At 41.9% G+C, this 24407-nt stretch overlaps 1 protein-coding gene across 2 annotated transcripts in view; it reads right to left on the bottom strand.

Annotated features, from left to right (window-relative positions):
* Window positions 1–550: 550 nt before the first annotated feature.
* The window catches only part of LOC116546014 (3 beta-hydroxysteroid dehydrogenase/Delta 5-->4-isomerase type 1-like), a 31474-nt gene continuing 7617 nt past the window's right edge, over window positions 551–24407 (bottom strand). The window contains exons 4-5 of one of the 2 annotated variants that reach the window (XM_032272379.1): window positions 22506–23345; window positions 551–921 (exon numbers count right to left, since the gene is read on the bottom strand). In XM_032272379.1, the coding sequence (XP_032128270.1) occupies window positions 22534–23345 (812 nt within the window). In that variant the 3' untranslated portion in view covers window positions 551–921; window positions 22506–22533. Of the gene's footprint in view, window positions 922–10788; window positions 10802–22407; window positions 23346–24407 lie in introns of those variants that run through there. The other variant, XR_004266553.1, reaches the window with a different exon arrangement.

Genomic DNA, 24407 nt, shown 5'->3' with positions numbered 1-24407 from the left:
ACCTTGGGCTTTCTGGTCTGGTCTCATTGTTGCCAAAAACTGACCTGTTTCCCACCTCGGTCTTTGCAGACTGCACTGCCTCTGCCTGGAATACTTTCACTCGCATTCCTGTGTGTTGAAATCCTACCCATTGTTTGCTATCCAGCCCAAGCCCGAGGACCCCATAAATCCCAGGGAAATGAATTCTCCGGAAGCACTCTCCTTTTCTGTGGCCCTCTGCACATTATGTGAAATCTCTTGATTTCTAAATATTAGTGACTAACTCTAAATTATGTGAACAAGTTTCCCCACTGATAAGATGGAAATAGTCGTCCCACCTCAGAGGTTTCTGATGAGTATTACATGAGGTAATATATGACACAGGTAGGTCATTTTATACATGCCTGAGACTTAGTAGAGCTTGTTCAGTTTTCACCCTTCCTGATCTCCCCACTGCTCTGCTCACCCCCCAAACCCTGATTCATGGTACTCTTCTAAATTGGAGATGACAGTATATGAAAATGAAAGGGAAAGGAAGAAAGTATGTAATAACATAACCCATGTCTCCCTCCAGGTTAAACATTAAAACATCTATTGTTCACTTCATTGAACTGTGTGAAGAAATAGGAGATTAAAAAAAAGAAATTCTTTCTCATTTAATAGGGGAAATGAAGCTCTAGTAGTCAAGAGACCTCAAGTTAAAAGAGACCCCAAATTGTTGAGAATTAGCCACTGATATTTGGTAACTGCAAATCCCGTTGTCCGTCCTCTGGTATATGGTTAGGACAGAAAGCTTCTGGCTGGACCAGTGACTGCACAGTTTTTGATGACCAGAGGAAGACAATAATTTGGCCATTGTGTGAAAGGGAGGCAGTAGGACCTGGGTTTGTGTCTTTTTCACCTTCTGTATGAAGCCAGGAAAGTGGAGCTTGATGACATCACCTAACAATACCCACATGCACTTGTCTTTCATCCTTAAATCACTGAGTGTTAGACGTCAGGGTCTCCTTGTGCTGGTCCTCAAGAGAACCAACTCACTCCATGATTTCCTGCCTGGCTTCCTCCCAGCTGTAGAGCGGCTTATACGCCGGATCTCGCTGAGCCTTCTTGTAAGAGAAGGTGAACACGCTATTTGACTACGTCACTGTGTGATGGTTGAAGGGGGGTCAATAGGTGTAAATTGGGCTGAGCAGGAAGCTCACCACTTCCAGCAGGAAGCCCATCCAGTACTTCAGGAATAAAGGAAGGCTCCAGCTGGAATCAAAGCGGTGGCTGAACTCTTTGCTCAGGGTGTAATTAAGGCCATCATAGCTTTGGTGAGGTGTGTCGTCTGAGATGTAATAGAACTGTCCTCGGATTCTTGTGGCCTTCCTGGGGTCTAGTAGGGCCCACAAGACCAGAATGTGGGCTCAGGCCACATTGCAATATACACTGTGTCGACTGTGGAGAACTTGCTGACACTTGGCAGGATCCCATTGTAATGGGGCCTTATTTATAATGGCGGAAAGGATTGGGCTTCATTCCCCATAGATATACATGGGCCTTAAGGCACAAGTGTACAAAGTACCACTGTTTTTCAGAGTCCACCCATTAGCTGTCAGCACAGCCTTCTCAGCAAGCTTTTTGCTGTATGGGTATGGAGCAGACCATGTGCCTTCCAAAGAGTCTTGTTGGTGGCCATTCTGGATGATCTCATTGTAGGAGTTGGGCCCAGCTACCTGCATGATGCTGGTGTGGATGAAGCCAGGCACACTGGCTTGGACACAGGTTCCCAACAGGACTTCATTATCTGCCCATGAAGAGCAAGCTGTCAGTGTCAGGAAATACCCCTAAGGGGCCCCAACCACATGCATAAATCCACGTGCCCCACTTCCCACTTCCAAGTGCAGTGCTTATAACACACTTGGGGTGCATTCTTCTGTGGCTCTGGCCAAGATTGAGCCATGCTATAGCCATGGGGAAAACATAAACATAAAAATAAATGAATATTTGGGTTCTACAGAGGAAGAATTTCTAGGCTTTTGGGTTTTGTGGACTTGCGTGTGTGTGTGTGTGTATACTTTAATTTTAGAAAAAGACCTTGGGTTATCACTTTATATTTTGCCAAGTAAAGGAGGAAGGAAGGAGAAAAAGAAGGAAGAAAGGAAGAAAGAAAGGAAGGAAAGAAGGAAGGAAGGGAGGGGAAGGAAGGAAGGGGAAAGAAGGAAGGGAGGGAATTGAAAAATTATGATTTTTTATTGATACCATTAAAGACAGATCACTCAAAATCTAAAAAATCAAGGGCCTATACTCTGAGAATATATGGACAGTCCCAGTCTTTAGGTACAAAAGGGGCAGTGGAGGAATTCACAACACACACACACATTCACAGTTGTATATAGGCAATATACACTCTTAACACATGCAATTGCTGGTATTTTTCTCGTTTTGTTGAAGACTAATAAAACATTTTCTCAAGGACCATCCCAGGAGTCAGTGAACAAACAGTGGGTTTGGGGAGATTCTGTATACCTACACACTTTTTCTGATTGTGTGTTCCCTGGGCAAGCTGCTTCCAATTCTGGCCGTGACCCTGTTTACCCAGTTATGTAAAGGGCAGGGTGATAAACCTTCTTTCTACTTAGTATTCCAAATCCTGCTCTGACATTTCACGTGGAGCCTTGTTGAGGACTGGGAGGGAGTGCGCCCTCTGCTGGTAACACCTGTACTGGGAGGACCTTTGCAGCGTCCTCTGAGCTGTGTGGAAGCGAAGCTCCTGGAGGTGTCCAGACTGCCTTCCCTTGAAGAAGGAAGGGATTTCCTGGGCAGAGGATCATTTTTATTTACTTATTTTGTATTCTTGGCCTTTTATAAAGTCGCTGTGCAATTTGCATTTCTGGAGAGACAGCCGCATCTTTTCAAAAATTAATCTAGTGGCAGACAAAATATGGAGTTAGTTTACCTTCAAGGGGAAATTGACCAAGATTGTGAAGTATTTTCCAAGCCTGTGAGTGATAACGGTTTTAGGAAACAGATGCCTCTGACACTTCCCTGTCATTTCATATCCCCTGTTGTTGGGAGCTGTGGAGAGTAAGAATTGAAATGAAAAACTTGTTACTTTGCACTGTAGGGGTACTTAGAGGTTATGGGCAAGCAGAAACTGGAAAGGACTTTTTTTTTTTTTTTTTTTTTTTTTTTTTGAGATGGTGCTGGAGACCCAAAAGCATTTAGTTGCTTTAGAAAAGGTGTTCAAGTAGACTGAATGTGGAGGGACAGGTCAGAGCTTGGGGTACTGTGGTGCTGAAGAGGCTGGGCTCTGGGAATCAGAGCGTGAGACTGCACGGCAAGATTCCTTAAGCCAGTGTCTCTGAATTTAAAGTGGTTTGGAAAGCCACAATTCTCAAAGACCATCAAATATTTGAGAGGTGAGGGTGGAGTGAGGTTGGACTTTGGGCACCTGGTTGGAAATGGCTCTGTAATCACAGGCCCTGTGGTGAGCTGGAGAGATCGTATTCTGTGTCCTGGGAAACTCTCATTGTTCAGAAACTACTGTGGGAAGGCGTGTGCTGGGTGACTCTGTCCTGACAGACCTCTGTGAACCAGCTGTGCCAGTTCTCCCCAGAGGACTTCATCTTTCAGATGGGCAGGAGGACTCTGAATGTTCTCATCAGCCTGCACACAAGGTTCAACATGATGACTGTGGTGGCACCTGGAAGGTCTGAGTTTTGCACTGGGAGGCAAGCGGTGACTTGATATCAAGAGTCTGAAGTTGGAGTTTAGTTTCTCTTTATTGGAGCCACATCAGAAAGAGCATCCACAGCCTTTGGAGTCACACAGGAGTGAGTTTAAAGTCTAACTCTCCTAGTTACTTCCTTACCTGTGGGGACTTGGACAAGTTCCTTGCCATCTCTCAGCCCTAGTTTTCTCATCTAAAAAACTAGGCCGGGCATGGTGGCTCATGCCTGTAATCCCAGCACTTTGGGAGGCTGAGGTGGGCAGATCACGAGGTCAAGAGATCGAGACCATCCTGGCCAACACAGTGAAACACTGTGTCTACTAAAAATACAAAAAAATTAGCAGGGTATGGTGGTGCGCACCTGTAGTCCCAGCTACTCCGGAGGCTGAGGCAGAAGAACCGCTTGAACCCAGGAGGCAGTGGTTGCTGTGAGCCGAGATTGCGCCACTGCACTCTAGTCTGGTGACAGAGCAAGACTCCGTCTCAAAAAACAAAACTAAGGTGGGCAGTCTTGAATTCCTTAGTTGGTAGTGATCCACAAAGGCACTTTGCTCAGAGGACAGCAGGTGTTCAGTGTAGAAACTTCTGTTTCCATCCTGTTCTTTTTTCTGATTCTCATTTTTTCCACATTGCTCCATCTCTTCCCCAGGCTACTCTACCTTTCACATTGACGTTCGTGACAGCCTGTGAGTGACAATGAAGACGTCAGTGATAGAGGCAGTGTGGATGACAACCGTGATGTCCTAGTAGGCTCTCTTAAGGCATGACTCATCCAGAATGTCTCCTTCTACAACCGTCAGCTTGGTCTTGTTCTGGAGCTTTGCATGAACATGAGTCAGGTCATTGCAAAGGCTTCTGGGAAGTTTTCTGATAAAGATGATGTTTCATAGGTGTTCAAGGATGGTTAGAGTTGGAGTGTTAGAGTGGAGGGTGTACATTCCATAAAAGGAACAAATAAACAAAGACTCATAATTCAGCATGTGTAGCAGTTGATTGGGAGGGAGCAAATATTTGTTTCTACTTCGTCTCATTCCAGAAAAGTAATCTGAGCAAGGAGTTGTCAGGTGTGCCTGAAATATAAGCATTGCTAGAGCCATGGGAAACTCATCAAATTTCTTAAGGAGAGTAGGGTTGTTGTCAAGAGTTGGATATAAGAGGAAAATATTTTAATTTAATTCTATACATAACCAGGAATTATGATTTTGGGTCTCTAGCACCATATCAAAGAAACTCTATTATTTATATTTAAAATACTAAATGGGATGTCCGGGGCCTGGATCCTGGCCCTGACCCATTGCCTGAGACAGGCAGTCTAGAGAGACAGGGACCCACTAGTGAGGTTATCCTACATTTTTGTCTGAAAAACCATTCTCAGCCGATTCTGGAACGGAAGATGCTGGAAGTGCTTTTGAAGCCTATGCCACAGAACTGCCCAAATATCACTACCATAAACTCCCCGAGACACTTTCCTCTATTTTGAAAAATCGAGATGTAATTTATATGCATTACGATGCCCAGATCTGAAGCGTTCAGTGTCAATGAACCTTGACAGTCATATTTGCCCACTTAAATATCACCCCAAAGAAGATATAGATTATTTCCTTCACTCCAGAAAGATTTTTCTGCCTGTTCCCCATTAACTCTCTGTCCTTCCCCCAATTTACCTCATAGATATTGTGCACGGAGAGTACAAAAAAATTGACCATTGATTGTCTCTATTGTTTGTTCATTTTTCTATTTCATGATTTTCATTGTTTTTATTATTTGCTGACATGTATTAACTTTGGATTTATTTTCCTCTTCCTTTTCAGGATTCTTAGAACAAAACCATAAGTAATTGACTTTACTACTTTGCTCATTTCAAACTATAAGCATTTAAAGTCGTAAGTTTCTCTCTAAACACTATGTTAGCTGTATCAAATATTTTAATGCGGGGCTGTCATCATTCAGTTAATGATGTTTAAAATATTTCCTTGTGATTTCTTCTTTGACCCAAGTGTTAATCAGAAGCATGTTGCTTGTTTTCTAAAGTTGGGGATTTTCTAGATATCTGATTATTATGCATTTCTAATTAAATACTACTGTGGCCAGAGCATATGCTCCATATGATTTTGATTTTGATATTCATTGAGACTTGTTTTATGGTGCAGCCTATGTTCTATGTTGGTGAACATGCTGCAAGCACTGGAAAAGAACGCTTTCTGAAGTTGCTGGAAGTAATACTCTACAAATTATTTGGTTTGAAAGCCCACTGTGGGGTTGCCCTCCTTCCGTGTTGCAGACATTCACTGCTACTTGGGACCTGACTACCAGCGCTTCAAACATACCTGCCTAGGAAAGGTTGGCCCTGTGCCCTGGGATGCAGCAGCTTGTCCTCTGAAGCTATCAGAACTAGCTGCAGGCCCTGGGTCTTGCTGAGATGTGTGGAGCACTACCTGAGACCACTCAGGTGCACTGCATGCCTTTGCCTGCTGTAGCAGATGCTGGAGTGCACCTTACCAATCGCCATCACCTTCACGATGGGCTTGTTCATTCCTTCAGCTGTTGAGAGTTCTGGAGGCTGGTAGATTTCAGCCAGTGTCTCTTGGAGTCGCTGAATGGAACTAATAAATGTAAACGCTAAAGAAAGCAAGAAATAAAACAAAGGGCAAGAATGCTTGGGGGCCACACTACTAACATTCTTTTGTTTTTATATAGCTTTACTGAGGTATAATTGACATATCATAACATTTCCCTGTTTTTAAGTGTGCAGTTCAATTATTTTTGGTAAAATTTTAGGCTTGTGTGGCCATCATCACAATCTTGTTTTGGAGCATTTCTATCTTTCCAAAGGAATCCCTCATGCTCATCAATACCACCCCTTATTCTCACTCTCCAGCTCCCGGCTACCCCTAATTGACTTACCGACTACAGATTTGTCTTTTCTGGATATCATAAAAATGGAATCATACAATATGTGGTCTTTTGTATCTGTCTTTTTTCACTTAGCTTAATATACTTTTGTGGTTCATCTATGTTGTAACACGTATCAATATTTTAGATTTTTTAAGTGCCAAATCCTATTAAATTGTATGGATTACTCCCATTTGTTTATTCTTTCATCAGTGGATAGATATTTGATGTGGTTCCACTTTATGGACTATTATGAATAAAGCTGCTATGAATATTCACATTCATGTTTTGTGTGGACACAGGTTTTTTTTCTTTGAGGTAGACTTCTGGGAGTGAAAGTACTAGGTCATATGCTAAATGTATTTTTAACGTTTTAAGAACTGCAAAACTGTTTTCCAGTGTGGCTGCATGTCTCATCAACAATGCATGAGTATTTCAATCTTTTACATCATTGTGTTTTCATTTCCCCAATTGTTACTCTCTTTCTTTTTTATTGTAGCATTCTAGTGGGTAAGAAGCGGTGTCTCGTTCTAGTTTTGGTTTGCATTTCCCTGCTGACTGATGAGGCTGACCATCTTTTCATGTGCTTTTTTGATCATTCCTACACCTTTTCGGTACAATGGCTATTCAAATATTTTGCCCACTTTAAAATTGATTTATTTATCTTTTTGCTATTTAGTTGTCAGTGTATTTTATATTCTGGATACAAATCTTTCATCAAATATATGATTTAAAATTTTTTTCTGTCTCTGGGTTATATTTTCATTTTCTTATTGATCTGTTTTTAAATGCGAATGTTTTTGGTTTTGATCATGACTCATATTTCAACTTTTTTTATTCTACCGGGAAACGCTGGGATTTTGTCTAACTCAAGTTCCTAAGTATGTTAATCTATGTTTTCTCCTAAGAGGTGTATAGTTTAGCCTTTAAATTTAGGCCTATAATCCATTTTGAGGGAATTTTTGCTTATGTGTGAGTTAATGACCAAAATCCTGTCACACTCAGTCTCCCCTACACTGAGAATCTTTTTCCTCACAGTTTCCATGCAGACCCCCTGAAGAGGAAGAGGCCTAGGGAGCCCCACCTTGTTGTGTACCATCAGTAAAGTCTTCTGCACTCAGCCAAAAAAAAAATGCTGTATTAGGAAAACACAAAGATTACAGATCAGCAAAATAATAGATGGCATGATTTCCCCATCCTCCTACCTCACACGGATGCATAAATGGTCAGGAAATTGCTGGGCTCACAATGTGGGTCTGCATTTAAGTGCAGAAAGACTAGTCTCTCTGATTATAATTTTTTTTTTTCATGCAAGCACATGGACACAGCTTTATCAATGGAGGAACACACAGGCTGTTGATGTGAAACCATCTAGATTAGATGCCAGCTGTTCACAACATTACCTGGGAAAATCAAATGCCCAGAATCTAGAGTTTTGGGGGCTCGTGCAAAGGGTTTCTCTTTCTTAGGGGAGAAACCACCCATTCTACATGGAGCTATACTGGGTACAGTCCCTCATGCTGGGAAGAGGGAAATCCCCCTTCCTGACCTGCTTATTAAACTTCTGGGTTACTTTCGGAAAATTACACCCCTTGTGCTATAGTCCTAGAGAGGTCAGCTTGGACATGAGTAGCATAAAATAGTTTTTAAAAGCACAGGACTAGATAAAATAAGCTAGGGTAAGAGTATTCAAGGATACAAGGAAAAGTTTCTGGACTGAATCCTGGAATAGACATATCAACATTTAGAGGTTGAACAGAAGAGGAGGGGCCAGCTAAAGATATCAAGTAGGAGTAGGTGGCAGGCAGGAGGAAAATAAGAAGGGGATGGCATTGTAAAAGTCAGGTAAAGAAAATATTTCAAGAAGAGTATGGTCCACTATGTTGGATGCTGGTGATACATGAAATGCAACAGGAAGATAATTGATCACTGGTTTTGGCAACATCATAAGTAATTTGGTAAGAGCAATTTCCACAAACAGTTGGGTGGAAAATTCAACTGGGAAGTCCAACACACAATTCATCTGTGTTCTGATGAATAGAAGAAAAATGTGAAGAGGGTGACTATTAAAAACACCTATTCAAGAAGTTGTGCTGTGAAGATCTCAATAAAAAGGTCTTACAGCCAGAGGAGTCAAGAGTTTGTTTTTGTTGTGTTGTCATAAACTGGACTACTCCTTTATTGATTTTTAGCACCTTGTACAGAGTAGATGTTCAAGTATTGTTGAGCATTTGACTAAACAAAGTGTCTGTCTGTCATACGTCTTTTTATTACTATAAGAATTTGCACAACATCTGACACATAATAGGAACTTAACATATTTTATTGAATAAACAAAAAGAAGGATGGGTGAACAATCAAGGACTCTAGAATGTCTTAGTGCTTTTGAAACTTAGTGCTTATAGACTAATACATGGATGAAATTGAAGAGAACTGCGACCACAAAAATGAACATACTGGAAAGTTTCCCACATTAATAACAGGCTGTGACCATTGCCCAGGCAAAAGCTATTTGCCAAGGAGAAGCAATTTTCTTCCTATTCAGAGGATGGATATGAATAGGTTCCCAGGTATTTGAAGTGTATTGAAGACCAAGTTGTCAGAAGTAAGAAAGAATGGGCGATTCCCTCCATGATACAGGGAGAGCTGGGCCCAGAGCTTTCAGTTTAACTTGACTGTCTTTCCCAGAAGGCCTTTGAAGTGAGGAAGGAGAAGGCTTTAGCAAATCTCATTTCCATCTTCTACTTATTGCTATGTCTGCTAATTATCTTGGGCGTTAGGTCACACAGATGCCATTCAACCAGGTTCTCTGGAGTGTGACAATGATGGTATGGCGGCCAGCCTCTAAGGTGACTCCACTGATCTCTACCTCCTGGTATTCACTCCCTTGTATGTGGGCTGAAACTAATGACTTGCTTTTAACCAGTATAATATGACAAAAACAACGAAATGTTAGTTCCATGATTAGGTTAGAAAGTATTGTGGCTTCCATCTGGCTTTTACACTTCCACTTTCTCATTGGCTTTGGTGATGCAAGTTCCCATGCTGCAGAGGATAATATAGCAAGGAACTGAAGGCATCCAACAATCAAGGGGGAATTGAGGTTTTCAGTTTAATAACCTTCAAAGAACTGAATCTTCCAACAACTCTGTAAGGAGCTTTAAAGTAGATCTTTCCCCAGTGGAGTCTTCAGATTAAATCAAACTTTATGCTGATGCAAGCACTCTTGAAATTCCAATGTTTAAGAAAAAAAAATGGTAGATTGTCATACTTCCAACTTTTTCTGTGGGGATTTCTCTTGCATCACAAAGAACATGAACGCTTCATTGAACTCAGTATGAAAGCTACAAGTAGTTTAGCAAATATTAAAATAGCTCAAGTTACTAAATGTTGGTGAAGATGTGGGGAGGCGGGCATGTTATTTGTGGAACTGTAAGTGGACGCAAATTTCTAGTATCTGACAAAATATTTTAAACTTTTACACACTTGACCCAGTAAGTCCACTCCAGAAATTTATTGTAAAGAATAACCAGTTAAGATCAGACCAAGAGGTCACATGGGACATCTCCTTGCAGATAGAAAGCTCTACATGTGAGATGTAATATATTAATTGAGCCCTTTACTGGGTATCAGGTACTTTACATATATTATCTCATTTAAGTTTTAAAATGGACTTTATTTTCTATAATAGTTTTAGCTTCACAACAAAATTAAGGGAGAGTGCAGAGAGTTCTCATATACTCCCACCCCACACATACACAGCTTCCCCACTATCAAAATTTTGCACCAGAATGGTACATTCACTGCAATGAGTTGACCTGCATTGACACTTTATCACTCAAAGTCCAAAGTTTACTGTTGGTCTTGTACATTCATTGAGTTTTGACAAATGTACAATGACACGTCACCACCATTTTAATATAATCTGCCCTAAAAATTCTCTATGCTTTGCCTGTTCATCCCTCTATGCACCCTGACTCCAACAGCCATGACCTTTTTACTGTCTCCAAGGTTTTGTCTTTTCTAGAATGCCATATAGTTGGAATCATATTGCATGTAGCCTGTTGATATTGGCTTCTTGCATTTAGTAACATAAATTTAAGTTTCCTTCATGTCTTTTTATGGCTTGACAGCTTTTTTCTTCTTTAGCACTAAATATATTATCTAGATGTACCACAGTTTATTTATTCACTCACTTCCTGAAAGACAATTTGGCTGCTTCCAAGTTTTGATAATAATGAATAAAACTGCTATAAAGACCTAAGAGACTGGGCACGGTCGCTCACACTTGTAATCCCAGCACTTTGGAAGGCCAAGGCAGGCAGGTGACCTGAGGTCGGGAGTTCGAGACCAGCCTGATCAACATGGAACAACCATGTCTCTACTAAAAATACAAAATTAGCCTGTCCTGTGGCACATCCCAGCTACTTGAGAGGCTGAGGCAGGAGAAGTGCTTGAACCGGGGAGCTGGAGGTTGTGGTGAGCCAAGATCACACCATTGCACTCCAGCCTGGGCAATAAGAGTGAAACTCCATCTCAAATAAAAAATAAAAACTAAAAAATAAAAATCTAACTTAAAAGTAGGTTTTGGTGTGGAAATAAGTTTCCAATTTATTTGTGTAAATGCAATGAAGCATGATTGATGGATCATATGTTAAGAATATGTTTAGTTTTATAAGAAACTGCCAAAATGCCTTATGAAGTGTCTTTACCATTTTGCATCCCCACCAGCAATGGATGCTCCACATTCTTGCTAGCATTTGGTGGATTTTGGCCATTCTAATGGATATGCAGTAGCATCTCATTTTCATTTTAGTTTGCAATTCTCTAATGACATATGATGTTGATTATCTTTTTACATGCTTTTTTGTGTTCTATGCATCTTCTTTGGCAAGGTGTCTGTTCACGTCTGTTGCCTATCTTCATATCAGATTGCATGACAAATATAAGACTTTTTAGGAGTTAAGAGATTCCTTCTGAGATTTTATATGCACCTCTTCAGTTTACTGTGGGCATTCATTTTTCCTTGTTTCTGAGCAATGGAGAAAAGTATTTTGGCATTATCTTAATATTCTTGCCATTTCCCTTGGAATTTTGTATCTAGACCTCTGAGTCCAGACACAACTTAAAAAATTACACACATGTGTATCTGGGAGCACAGTTATCACCAGGTAGATGTATTCAAAGACAGCTTCCACTACATTCTCTTATAAAGTAAGCTAACATCATTGTCTGGATACCACATTGCTTTAATACCATATGTTCATGTGATTTGTTTCACTCTTACCCCAAACGAATCTCTGTTGAACCCCACACGTCATCAGCTGGTGATTTCAGGGTTGAAGAGATGACCTTAAGGAGGCCTCCTTTGAAGTCCCTGTAATAAAAAAAAAACTTTGGGAAATTTTGCAACATGATTACTAGCCAACATAAAAGCATGAAAAAAATTGACATAAGACTGTGATTGGGTGGATGTTACCCTACTCATGTTTTCTCTGATTTCAAGTCTTATCTTCAAGGCTTTACTTATTTAGTTGCTTAACCACAAAGAACATTTAGTACTGAGATGTTCTTATCTTTTTCTGATGTGAGGAAAATCATGAGACCACAGTTATGAATTTAACACAAACGGAAAGAGGGTGAGAAAAGTGGTATGTGACAAAGAGTTCTATGATCTAGAAGTGAATTTCCAAAGTGAACTTCTAAAGATCTAGAAAGGGCGTCAAGTCCCACTGTCTGTGAGGCTGATTCCTGATGGAGGACAAGAGTAGGAGGGTCGGAGAACAGGCCAGAGGAGAGAAAAGCCAGCCTACGTTTGGTCCTATCTGTGGGACGTGCCTGGTGGGACAGCTCTCTCATGAGTCTGCCACTGTCAGATGTCATGTTCTTGGGGACCCCTGAGTAAAGGAGATTTCTTAGACTTAGATCTTCGCCATTCACTTAGCCCTGTAGTACTTTATTGAGTAAGCCTTTATCTATCTACTAAAACTACCCAATATGATCAAAATAAAGATATTTCCTTTCTTATTTACTGTTGAAATACTCAACTAGTCAATATTAATTTGTTTCTAGGGTTTTGGATCTATTACCTGAAAATTCTTTTTCTGCTACTTTTCTTGGAAGTCAGTGCATTGTCCAGAATAAATATTAGTCAATGGGTCACAATATCCTGTAACATCCTAGGTCTTCACAGTGAATATTTTAGGCTATCCTTCACTCCTACGTTTTTTTCTCGTCTCTGGCTCGGCTCTGTGACTCCAAGTAAAAAATATTCCCAAAGTCTCTTGCAGCAGTGCATGAGTTAGGCTACATCAATATTACTCTTGTCCCACATTCCTTCTTGATCTTGTGAAATAGAATGTTCTGAATGTATCTCCTCTAGATTTGTATATTGAATTTTAATTGCCAATGTGATAGTATTTAGAGCTGGGTCCTTTAAGAAGCAACTAATGTATGATGACAAGGCCCTCATGAATGGGACTGTGACCTTATGAAAGGGCTTGAAAGAACTAGGTGACTCCTTCCATTCTTCTGCCATGTGAGGATATAGTGTCCATCTCTTGCAGAGGATGCAGCAACAAGATGCTGTATTGGAAGGAGACACTGGGCTCTCACCAGACATGGAATATAACAACATCTTCATCATGGACTTCATAGCCTCTAGAACATTAGAAGTAAGTTTCTACTATTTGTAAGTTATCCGCTCTCATATCCTTTGTTATACTAGTACAAACAGACTAAATCACAAAGGTTCCATTTTTTACAAGTCACATGTTGCCATGCAAATCAGGGTGTTGGAAGTCATCTTCAAGGCCCATAATCATCTAGGCCTCCTGTCCCATGATGCCACTGTTACTGCTGTGTCAGACAGACAGTCACCCCCAGACATGTGCTTTGTTAGTATGTCCCTGAACTTTCAGCACAAACACACCATCTTTGCTGCCATATTAAAGACCCCTCCTTGGCCTCAAATTATTAGTCCTCCAAAGCAGCAGCCAATTTGAGACCTGCATAAAAAAATGAAGGTCTAGGCCTGGCATGGTGGCTCAAGCCTATAATCCCAGTACTTTGGGAGGCTGAGGTGGATAGATCACCTGAGGTCAGGAGTTTGAGACCAGCCTGGCCAACATGGTGAAGACTTGTCTCTAAATAAATAAATAATGAAGGCCTAACACTGGGATCATTGTCAATTTTCCCCTTTTTTTAATTGACCCGTTAACAATGACATCTAATTTAGACTTCTGAGTTTTTTTAAGTTACCACAATTCTCCAAAGTTTTTACTACTATTCCAAGTATTCTAATGACACCTGCTTTTTTTCCTCTTCCTCTGATTTCTCTCTGCTGCACTGTTTAACAGATAGAGATTATGGGGATCTGACCAGATGGCTGAATAACAGCTCCGATCTGCAACTCCCAGTGAGACCAGTGCAGAAGGCAGGTGATTTCTGCATTTCCAGCTGAGGTACCTGGTTTATCTCATTGGGACTGCTTAGAAAGTGGTTGCAGCCCATGGAGAGTGAGCAGAAGCAGGGTGGGGCATTGCCTCACCTGGAAGTAAAATACTCCTCAGCAAATGCAAGAGAATGGAAATCATAATAAACAGTCTCTTGGACCACAGTACAATCAAATTAGAGTTCAGGATTAAGAAACTAACTCAAAACCGGACAACTACATGAAAACTGAACAACCTGTGCCTGAATGACTACTGGGTAAATAGCAAAATTAGGGAAATATAAATAAGTTATTAGAAACTGATGAGAACAAAGACACAACATACCAGAATCTATGGGACACAGCTAAAGCAGTCGTTAGAGGGAAATTTATAGCACTAAATGCCCAAATGAGAAAGCAGGAAATATCTAAAATCAATACCCTAACATCACACTTAAAAGAACTAGAGAAGCTAGAGCAAACAAATTCAAGAGCTAGCAGAAGACAAGAAATAATTAAGATCAGAGCAGAACTGAAGGACATAGAGACACAAAAAACCCTTCGAAAAGTTAATGAATCCAGGAACTGTTTTTTTTTTTTTTTTTTTTTTTTTAAAGATTAACAAAATAGACCACTAGCCAGACTAACAAAGAAGAAAACAGAGAATAAGGAAATATTCTCTGTTTCATTAGGAAATTATAGCAGGGATATCACCACTTCTCTCACAGAAATATAAACTACCATCAGAGACTAGTCTAAATACCTCTTCCCAAATATGCTAGAAAATCCAGAAGAAATGAATACATTCCTGGACACATACATCCTCCCAAGACTAAACCAGGAAGAAGTCTAATCCTTGAATAGATCAATAACAAGTTCAGAAATTGAGGCAGTAATTAATAGCCTACCAACCAAAAAAAAAAAAAAAAAGCCCAGGACCAGATGGATTCACAGCCAAATTCTGCTAGAGATCCAAAGAGGAGCTGGTACCATTTCTTCTGAAACTATTCCAAACAACAGAAGAAAAGAGACTCCTCTGAAACTCATTTTATGAGACCAGAATCATCCTGATACCAAAACCTGGTAGACACATAATGAAAAAGGACAATTTCAGGTCAATATCCCTGATGAACATCCATGTGAAAATGCTCAGTAAAATACTGGCAAACCAAATCCAGCAGCATATCCAAAAGGTTATTTACCATGATCAAGTTGGCTTCATCCCTGGGATGCAAGGCTGGTTCATCATACACAAACCAATACATAATCCATCACATAAACAGAACCAATGACAAAAACCACCTGATTATCTCAATGGATGCAGAAAAGGCCTTCAATAAAATATAACACCCTTTCATGCTGAAAACACTCAATAAACTAGGTATTTATGGAACATATCTCAAAATAATAAGAACTATTTATGACAAACCCACAGTCAATATCATACTGAATGGCAAAAGCTGAAAGCATTCCCTTTGAAAACTGGAACAAGACAAGGATGCCCTCTCTCACCACTCCTATTCAACATAGTATTGGAAATTCTGGCTAGGGCAATCAGTCAAGAGACAGGAATAAAGGGTATTTAAATAGGAGGAGAGGAAGTCAGATTGTCTGTGTTTGCAGATGACATAATTGTATACTTAGAAAACCCCACCATCTCAGCCCAAAAACTCCTTAAGCTGTTAAGCAACTTCAGCAAAGTCTCAGGATACAAAATCAATGTGAAAACTCACAAACATTTCTATATATCAATAATAGACAGAGAGCCAAATAATGAGTGAAATCCTATTCAAAATTGATACAAAGGGAATAAAATATCTAGGAATACAACTTACAAGGGATGTGAAGGACCTCTTCAAGAACTACGAACCACTGCTCAAGGAAATAAGAGAGGACACAAACAGATGGAAAAGCATTCCATGCTCATGGATAGGAAGAATCAATATTGTGAAAATGGTCATACTGACCAAAGTAATTTATAGATTCAATCCTATTCCCATCAAGCTACCATTGACTGTCCTCATGGAATTATAAAAAACTTCTTTACATTTCATATAGAAGTAAAAAAGAGCCCACATAGCCAAGAAAATCCTAAGCAAAAAGAACAAAGCTAAAGGTATCATGCTACCTGACTTCAAACTCTGCTACAAGGCTACAGTAACAAAAACAGCATGGTACTGGTACCAAAACAGAGATATAGACCAATGGAATGGAACAGAGACCTCAGAAATAACACCATATATCTACAACCATCTGATCTTTGACAAACCTCACTAAAACAAGCAATGGGAAAAGGATTCCCTGTTTAAGAAATGGTGTTGGGAAAACAGGCTAGCCATATACAGAAAACTGAAACTGGGCCACTTCCTTACGCCTTACACAAAAATTAATTCAAGATGGATTAAAGACTTAAATGTAAGACTTAACACCATAAAAACCCTAGAAGAAAACCTAGGCAACACCATTCAGGACATAGGCATGGGCAAAGACTTCATGACTAAAACACCAAAAGCAATGGCAACAAAAGCCAAAGTTGACAAATGGGATCTAATTAAACTAAAGAGCTTCTGCACAGCAAAAGAAACTACCATCAGGGTGAACAAGCAACCTACAGAATGGGAGAAAATTTTTGCAATCTATCCATCTGACAATGGTCTAATAGCCACAATCTATAAAGAACTTAAACAAATTTACAAGGAAAAAACAAACAATCCCATCAAAAAGTGGGCAAAGGATATAAACAGGCATTTCTCAAAAGAAGATATATATTGGCCAAGAAACATAAGAAAATAAGCTCATAATCACTGCTCATTAGAGAAATGAAAATGAAAACCACAGTGAGATACCATCTCACGTCAGTTAGAATGGTGATCATTAAAAAGTCAGGAAACAGCACATGCTGGAGAGAACGTGAAGAAACGGGAACACTTTTGCACTGTTGGTGGGAGTTTAAATTAGTTCAATCATTGTAGTGTGGAGATTCCTTAAGTATCTAGAAGCAGAAATATCACTGGACCCAGCAGTCCCATTACTAGGTAAATACTCAAAGGGTTATAAGTCATTCTACCATAAAAACACATGCACATGTATGTTTATTGCAGCACTATTTACAATAGCAAAGACTTGGAACCAACCCAAATGCCCATCAGTGACAGACTGGATAAAGAAAATGTGGCACATATACACCATGGAATACTATGCAACCATAAAAAAATGAGTTTACGTCCTTTGCAGGGACATGGATAAAGCTAGAAACCATCATTCTCAGCAAACTAACACAGGAACAGAAAACCAAACACCACATGTTCTCATAAGTGGGAGTTGAACAATGAGAAGACATAGACACAGGGAGGGGAACAACACCAGGGCCTGTCGGAGGGTGGAGGGGAAGGGGATGGAGAGCATTAGGACAAATATCTAATGTAGGTGACAGGTTGATGGGTGCAGTAAACCACCATAGCACATGAGTACCTATGTAACAAAGCTGCACATTCTGCACATGTATCCCAGAACTTAAAGTATAATTAAAAAATAAAAATAAAAAGGATAGAGAGTATGATTTTTGTTTGGGAATATTTTATAAATATTGCTTTTCTGTCCGGAGTGCAACGTTCCATAATCATCTCCTGGCAACATAAAGGATGTGCAAAACATTGTAAACCATTGGCTGTCTCAGCCATTACCGATCTGCTCTTTTACGATATTTCGTTCCCAGAAGAATCAACCGAAGGGCTTTGAGTCATACACTTTGTGAAAAAAAAATGTTAAGTGACTGCTGATTTGAAAGTTCGATGTTCACTTCCCTGAATTCTGTGTTTCGGAACTGCAGTTACAGAAAAGCAGAGCTGTACTATGGTAGTTTGTTTTTCCTTTATAAATGTATGGGTGGTGTACACTCTATACATATATTTACGTTAAACAAATTGGCCTTAAAAATTATTACCAGGCCAACTGCTGTGGGAATGCTTTCTCTTTTGGCGTTTCCATGCTGATGTACCTTAACCCATATCCTGGCTCTGTGGGTTAATCTGGGCAAAAGTGGACCTGCACTATGGCATGTGTTCGTGCAGGAAAGTGTCCAGTCAAGGAATGACAGAAGGCTTTTTAGATCTGTTGGTTTATATAGTGATGCATTCTGCTGGGATTTATCCTAGCTCACTGTTTTTCTCCTCTGACTGCTATAATTCTTCAGATGTGCTGATGTGGTTTCATCCAGCTTTGCCTTCCTAGATTAATTTATTTAATAAATATTTATGGAACTCTCTATGACATTGGGCATGATTCTAGGCTTTTGGGAATGTAGTGGGGATCAAGACTGAGTAAGGTCCCTATGCAGGTACAGATAAACAGTAAAATAGACAACTGATAAGTTAGTTGCAGGTTGTGGTAACAGCTAGGAGCAGAAAAACAGGGTGATGTAATGAAGGACGCCAAGCCTATTTGGGAGAGGATTGTCAGGGATGTCTCAGCTCATCAGGGCTGGGACATTTCAGCAGAGATATACCTGTCAACTGAGAGCCAACCATGAGAAGATGAGGAACACCATTTTATGTAAAGGGAATGATAAAGGTGAAGATCGAGAGGCAAGAAAGTTCTGCTTCTTTATGAAATAGAAGGGAGGCCATGAACCCAGGAGGCGGAGGTTGCGATGAGCCAAGACTGCACCATTGCACTCCAGCCTGGGTAAGGAGCAAAACTCCGTCTCAAAAAAAAAAAAAAAAAAAAAAAAAAAGAAGGGAGGCCAATCTGGCTGAGGCATCATGAGTAGAAGGGAGAGTGAGAGAAAACAAGTTGGAAGGATGAGCTGATCATTCAGTGCCTGGGAGGGCTGGAGATCAGTTTACAGTGTAGAGCGAGTGGAATGGAAGCCACAGGAAGGTTTTAAATAGGCAGGACGTGGGGTTTGATTTTACTTTAAAAATCAAATGGAGAACAGAGTGTGGCAAAAGAGATCATGTGAAATCCAGTGCTGAGGTTATTCATTTAGACATTCTTCTTTTTTTTTTCCCTGTAACCTGTCTTCTGTCTTGTTTATTGTTTTATTTTATGACAGGGTCTTGCTCTGTCACCCAGAGTACTGGAGTGCAGCGGCATGATCCTCAGCCTCCCAGGCAAAGTGATTCTGCTACTTCAGCCTCGGGAGTGGCTGGGACCACAGGTGCACACCTCCAAGCCCTGACTGGCTTTTAAAAAGGTTTTAATTTTGTAGAGACAGTCTCCCTATGTAGCCTAGGGTGATCTTGAAATCCTAGACTCAAGTGATCCTTCCACCTTGGCCTCCGAGAATGCTGGGATTATAGACATGAGTCTTAAGGCCCAACTATCTCTAGCTTTGCTGTTCATGTTTGCTCCTCTCTTTCCCTGTCACAACCTCAAATACCATGCAGATTGCAGTTTTCTGCTGCCAGACTGTGGTGCCAGGGTCATGTCTGCTAACTAAGCACATTCCAATAAGTTTCCATTTCCAGCTCCTTCAGTCAGATCCAGGCCACTGTTCACAGTGCTCTCTGAATTGAGCTGGTGGCCTGCCTCATTCCAGCAGCCAGGAATGCTCAGCTTTGGAAGCCCATGTGGTGCGCAGCAAGATGTTCCATATACCATGTTGCCCTCTGTTTAAGAAGTTTGAAAAAGGCATCAGTATATGTGCAGTGTTCAAGCTGGCATTCCCACGCATATATCTGCAGAATGTTCAACACAAGTAAAGGGGTTGACAGACTCCAGTTCCTGGAGCCCAGGGGTTCACTGGAAGCAGTTCCATGCATTCTTTTTATTCACTGAAGACACTCCACTGAGACGCCTTTCTGGACCTACAACAACTGAAGCAGGGTATGGTTCTGCCTGGGTGTTCTGATACCATCTGTGCATGGCTGGCCTCCCCGGGACCCCAAGGCTGTCTCTCATTAAGAGCAGAGCCCCTGAGAAGTTCACCTGTCAGCCAAGTGGGCATGTGCCTGGCACAGCACTCAATGCTAGGGAGACAGATATGAGAGAGGCAGAGATGCTTCCACATTCCAGCACCATTTAAGGGTGAAGGGGAAGGCGGATTTTGTTCCCTGCCTGCCCAACCTGATTGTAGTGAATCATTTTGCCAGCTATAAGGATGACTTCAGGAATTTGGGGCCAGGGGCTGCAGGGGGTGGGAGGTGGACAGGGAGAACTTCATATCAAGGCTTCACATGTTATGCTAGGGCAAGATAGTACCTTCAGCAAAATCTCAGGCTGTGCTTGCTTGCACTTTCATTCGGCCCTTTGCCAGGTACCCTGCAGAGCCACCCAGGTGGAGAAAAAGGACCCCAAAGTCTGCCAGGTCAGGCGTCCTTCTTCTTCCCTCTGAGCCTTTGCTGCCCCGTGTGGTGCACTGTGTGAGGTGCAGCGGGGCCTGGTGCAGGAGCTCTGCCCACCTGGCACTCCCAGGGGTGTAAGAAGGGATGTTGCATTTTCTTGGGCACAACACTCAGAGGCCTTTGTGCTTGTTCAGTTGAGACCGTTGGCCAATCCAATCTTCTCGTCTCTTGCTTCAAACACCCCTCACTGCCTGTTGGAGATATGCTCTTTTTCTTCGCGTCCCTGTGAAAATTGCCCTGGTGGGTTAATAGGTGTGGAGTTTCACTAGGCAGAAAAACAAGGGGGGGGCGAGCCTTGGCCAACATTCCACCACCCTCTTTTTCTTGCACTGCTATTTTAAATTAACGTATAGATGGTGTGCATGCCTTACAAGAGCTGGATAGATTCTAGCTCTTGCATTTTGTGCAGCAGCCAGGAAAGGATGGGGTTCCACTTTTCACCTTACCCCACTGCCTGGGGTCACTCCACCCTGATACTTGTGCTGACCATCTGTCCTTTGGGATGGCGATGGTGGTAGAAACCTGTTCTTCTGGACCAGAATGTTTTTCCCTTTTCCCTTCAGAATGAATGCTGAAACTATCTCTTTGCAGTAATCAAATTAAGCTGATTAATGACCTGTTAATTTCCTGTGTAAGAAAGAAGCCATCTCGATGTTGGGTGTGACTCTCATCATGGCTGTGATACACCCAGGTACAGAGGGAGACAGCTTCCCCTCCCCACATTCCGGACCCACAGCAACCTGCTCACCTGCTTCAGTTCAACTCTGTCCCTGATGTTCCGACAGTGGTGTCTTTTTTTTCTTTGACTGTTGTTTCTTTGGTTAGTTAATCACTATGTCATCACTGAAGTCCCCAAGCTTGTCTTGATTGGCCTCCTCTCCTCAGGAAATTTGAGAAGAATGGGAAGGTCAATGATTTAAGGGGACTTGGAGGGAAAGAAAGAGGCTAAGGAGATGAAAGAATAAATGAGAAAAGGATGAGATTTAAAGAGAAAAAAGAGAGAAGCAGTTAAATCTGGGGATGTGGAACAGTAGACTTCTACTTCTTGGGCAGAACAGAAGGTATGTTTTGGGAGATGTTCACACTTGTTCTCTTTTTCCGAGGATCCCATGGTGTGGCTTCATTGTGTGATTTGAAAGGGTGAAATGGAAGGTTATGAATGACCAGAATGACTAACATACAGAGAACTTCAAGGAAATTGGCACTGAAGATGGCTGGCTGCATTTTTCTTCACTCACCCCTACTCAGGATCATTTGGCGATTCTCCTGGGTTCTAGAGTCCCATGCATGGGACTGGGCAAGAAAAAGGTAACCCAAGAGAGCTGGTTCTCTTGCAAGGATCAGCACCCCATGCTCCCGTGCTTTGCTGTGTCACTGACAAGACCAGTTCAGGCTGCATGTTTCCATGGAAAGATAAGGACTTTCAAGGTAGACTCTCTGGTAGCAGGCCTAGCCACTAATCAGTTAGTGCGACTGCAAACAAGTTTCCTCACTGGTAAAATGGGAATAGTCACCCCGCACCTCCCTCCTGACGGGTTTCTGATGAGTATTAAATGAGGTAATATGTGTTATAAGTAGGTCATGTTGTGCATGCCTGAAAAGTAGTAGAGCTTATGGAGTCATCCCTGCTTCCTGGCCCTGTCACTACTCTGCCCTCCCCCCAACCCAGGTTTTATGCTATTCTTCTACACTGGAGATGGCAACACCTGGAAAAGAAGGGGAAAGGAGGAAAGGATGCATTAACAAAATCCACACCTCCCTCCGCGTTAAACATTCAAACATTTATTGCTCTTTTTATCCAACTATGTGAAGGAATGGAAGATTAAAAAGAAAAGAAATGCTTTCTCATTTAAGAGGGGAAATGGAGCTATCGTAGTCAAGAGACCCCCAAGTTAAAAGAGACCCCACATGGTTCAGAATCAGCCACTGAAAATTGGAAACAGCAAATCACATTGTGTGTCCTCTGGTTTATGAGTAGGACAGAAAGCTTTTGGTTAGGTCAGTTACTGCACAGGTTTCAGTGACAATGGAGAAAATAATTAGACCATTGTGTGAAAGGAGGCAGCAGGACCTGGGCGTGTGCTCTTGTCACCTTCTGTGCGAAGCCAGGAGGGTGGAGCTTCACGGCATCTCCCGACAATACCCACGTGGGCATCCCCGTCATCCTTAAATCACTGAGTCTTGGACTTCAGCATCTCCTTGTGCCGGTCCACAAGGGAACCAACCCACTCCACGGTTTTCTGCCTGGCTTCCTCCCAGCTGTAGAGCGGCTTATATGTCAGATCTCGCTGAGCCTTCTTGTAAGAGAAGGTGAACACGCTGTTTGACAACGTCACTGTGTGGCGGTTGAACGGGGGCCGATAGGTGTAAATTGGGCTGAGCAGGAAGCTCACCACTTCCAGCAGGAAGCCCATCCAGTACATCAGGAGTAAAGGAAGGCTCCAGCTGGAATTAAGGTAGAGGCCAAACTCTTTGCTCAGGGTGTAATTAAGGCCATCATAGCTTTGGTGAGGCGTGTCGTCTGAGATGTAATAGAACTGTCCTTGGACACTTGGGGCCTTCTTGGGGTCCTGCAGGGCCCTCAAGGCCAGAATGTGTGCCCAGGCCACGTTGCCAACATACACTGGGTTGACTGTGGAGAACTTGCCGACACTTGGCAGGATCCCGCTGTTGTTCAGAGCCTCATTTATAGTGGCAGAAATGAATCGGCTTCCTTCCCCATAGATATACATGGGTCTTAAGGCACAAGTGTACAAGGTGCCCCCATTTTTGAGAGTCCACCCATTAGCCGCCAGCACAGCCTTCTCAGCAAGCTGTTTGCTGTAGGGATAGGGAGCAGACCATGTGTTTTCCAGAGGCTGATCTTCGTGGCCGTTCTGGATGACTTCCTTGTAGGAGTTGGGCCCAGCCACCTCTAGGGTGCTGGTGTAGATGAAGACTGGCACACTAGCGTGGACACAGGCCTCCAACAGGAGCTGGGTACCTGCCCACGAAGAGCAAGCTGTCAGTGTCAGGAAGTAGCCCTAAATATCCCTAAGGGGCCACAACCACGTGCACAGATCTGTGTGCCCCACTCCCCACTCCCAAGTGCAGGGGTTTAACAGACTCGGGGTACTTTCTTCCATGGCTCTAATGGAGACTGGGTCATTTCACAGCCATAGGAAAAATACCAAAATGAAAAGAAACCGACACGTGGGTTCTGGAGAGCAAGAATTTCTAAGCTTTTGGGTGTATGGATGTGTGTGCGTGTGCACGCATGTATACTTTAATTTTGGCAAAGGACCTAGGGTTATTACTTTGTATTTTGCCAAATAAGGATGTTGAAAACTTATGTGACATCAATACCATTAAAGGGAGATTGTTGAAAAACTAAAAAATCAGGAAGCTATACTCTGAGAATATGGATAGTCCTAGTCCTTATTCAGAAAAGGTCAGTGGAAGAATTTACATCACACACACACACACACACACACACACACACACACACACACACACACAGTTGTATATAAGCAATATACACTCTTGGATATACATGCAGTTGCTGGTATTTTTCTCATTTTGTTGAGGACTAATAAAACTTTGTCACAAGCACCATCCCTGGAGTCACTGAGCAAACAGTGGGCTGTGGGAGCATACTGGAGACCCACAGTCTTTTCCTGAGTGGGCGTTCCCTGGGAAAGCTGCTTCCAATTCTGGCTGTGACTCTGTTTACCCAGTTATGTAAAATGGAGGCTGATAAACCTTCCTTTAAGCCCTGCCCTGGCATTTCCTATGGAGCCTGGTGGACTGGGGAGGGAGTGCGCCCTCTGCTGGCGACACCTGCGCTGGGAGGACCTTGCAGCCTCTCCTGAGCTGTGTGGAAGGGAAGCTCATGGAGGTGTTTGGGAGTGCCTTCCCTTGAAGAAGGAAGGAATTTCCTAGGCAAAGGATTATTCTTTTTTCTTTCTTTCTTTCTTTCTTTCTTTCTTTCTTTTTCTTTCTTTCTTTCTTTCTTTCTTTCTTTCTTTCTTTCTCTTTCTTTCTTTCTTTCTTTCTTTCTTTCTTT

The sequence above is a fragment of the Sapajus apella genome, unplaced genomic scaffold, assembly GCF_009761245.1.
Source record: "Sapajus apella isolate SASKATOON/1434 unplaced genomic scaffold, GSC_monkey_1.0 scaffold503, whole genome shotgun sequence".
NCBI classification, from domain to species: Eukaryota; Metazoa; Chordata; class Mammalia; order Primates; family Cebidae; genus Sapajus; species Sapajus apella.
This window is presented reverse-complemented; position numbering and strand designations above follow the sequence as displayed.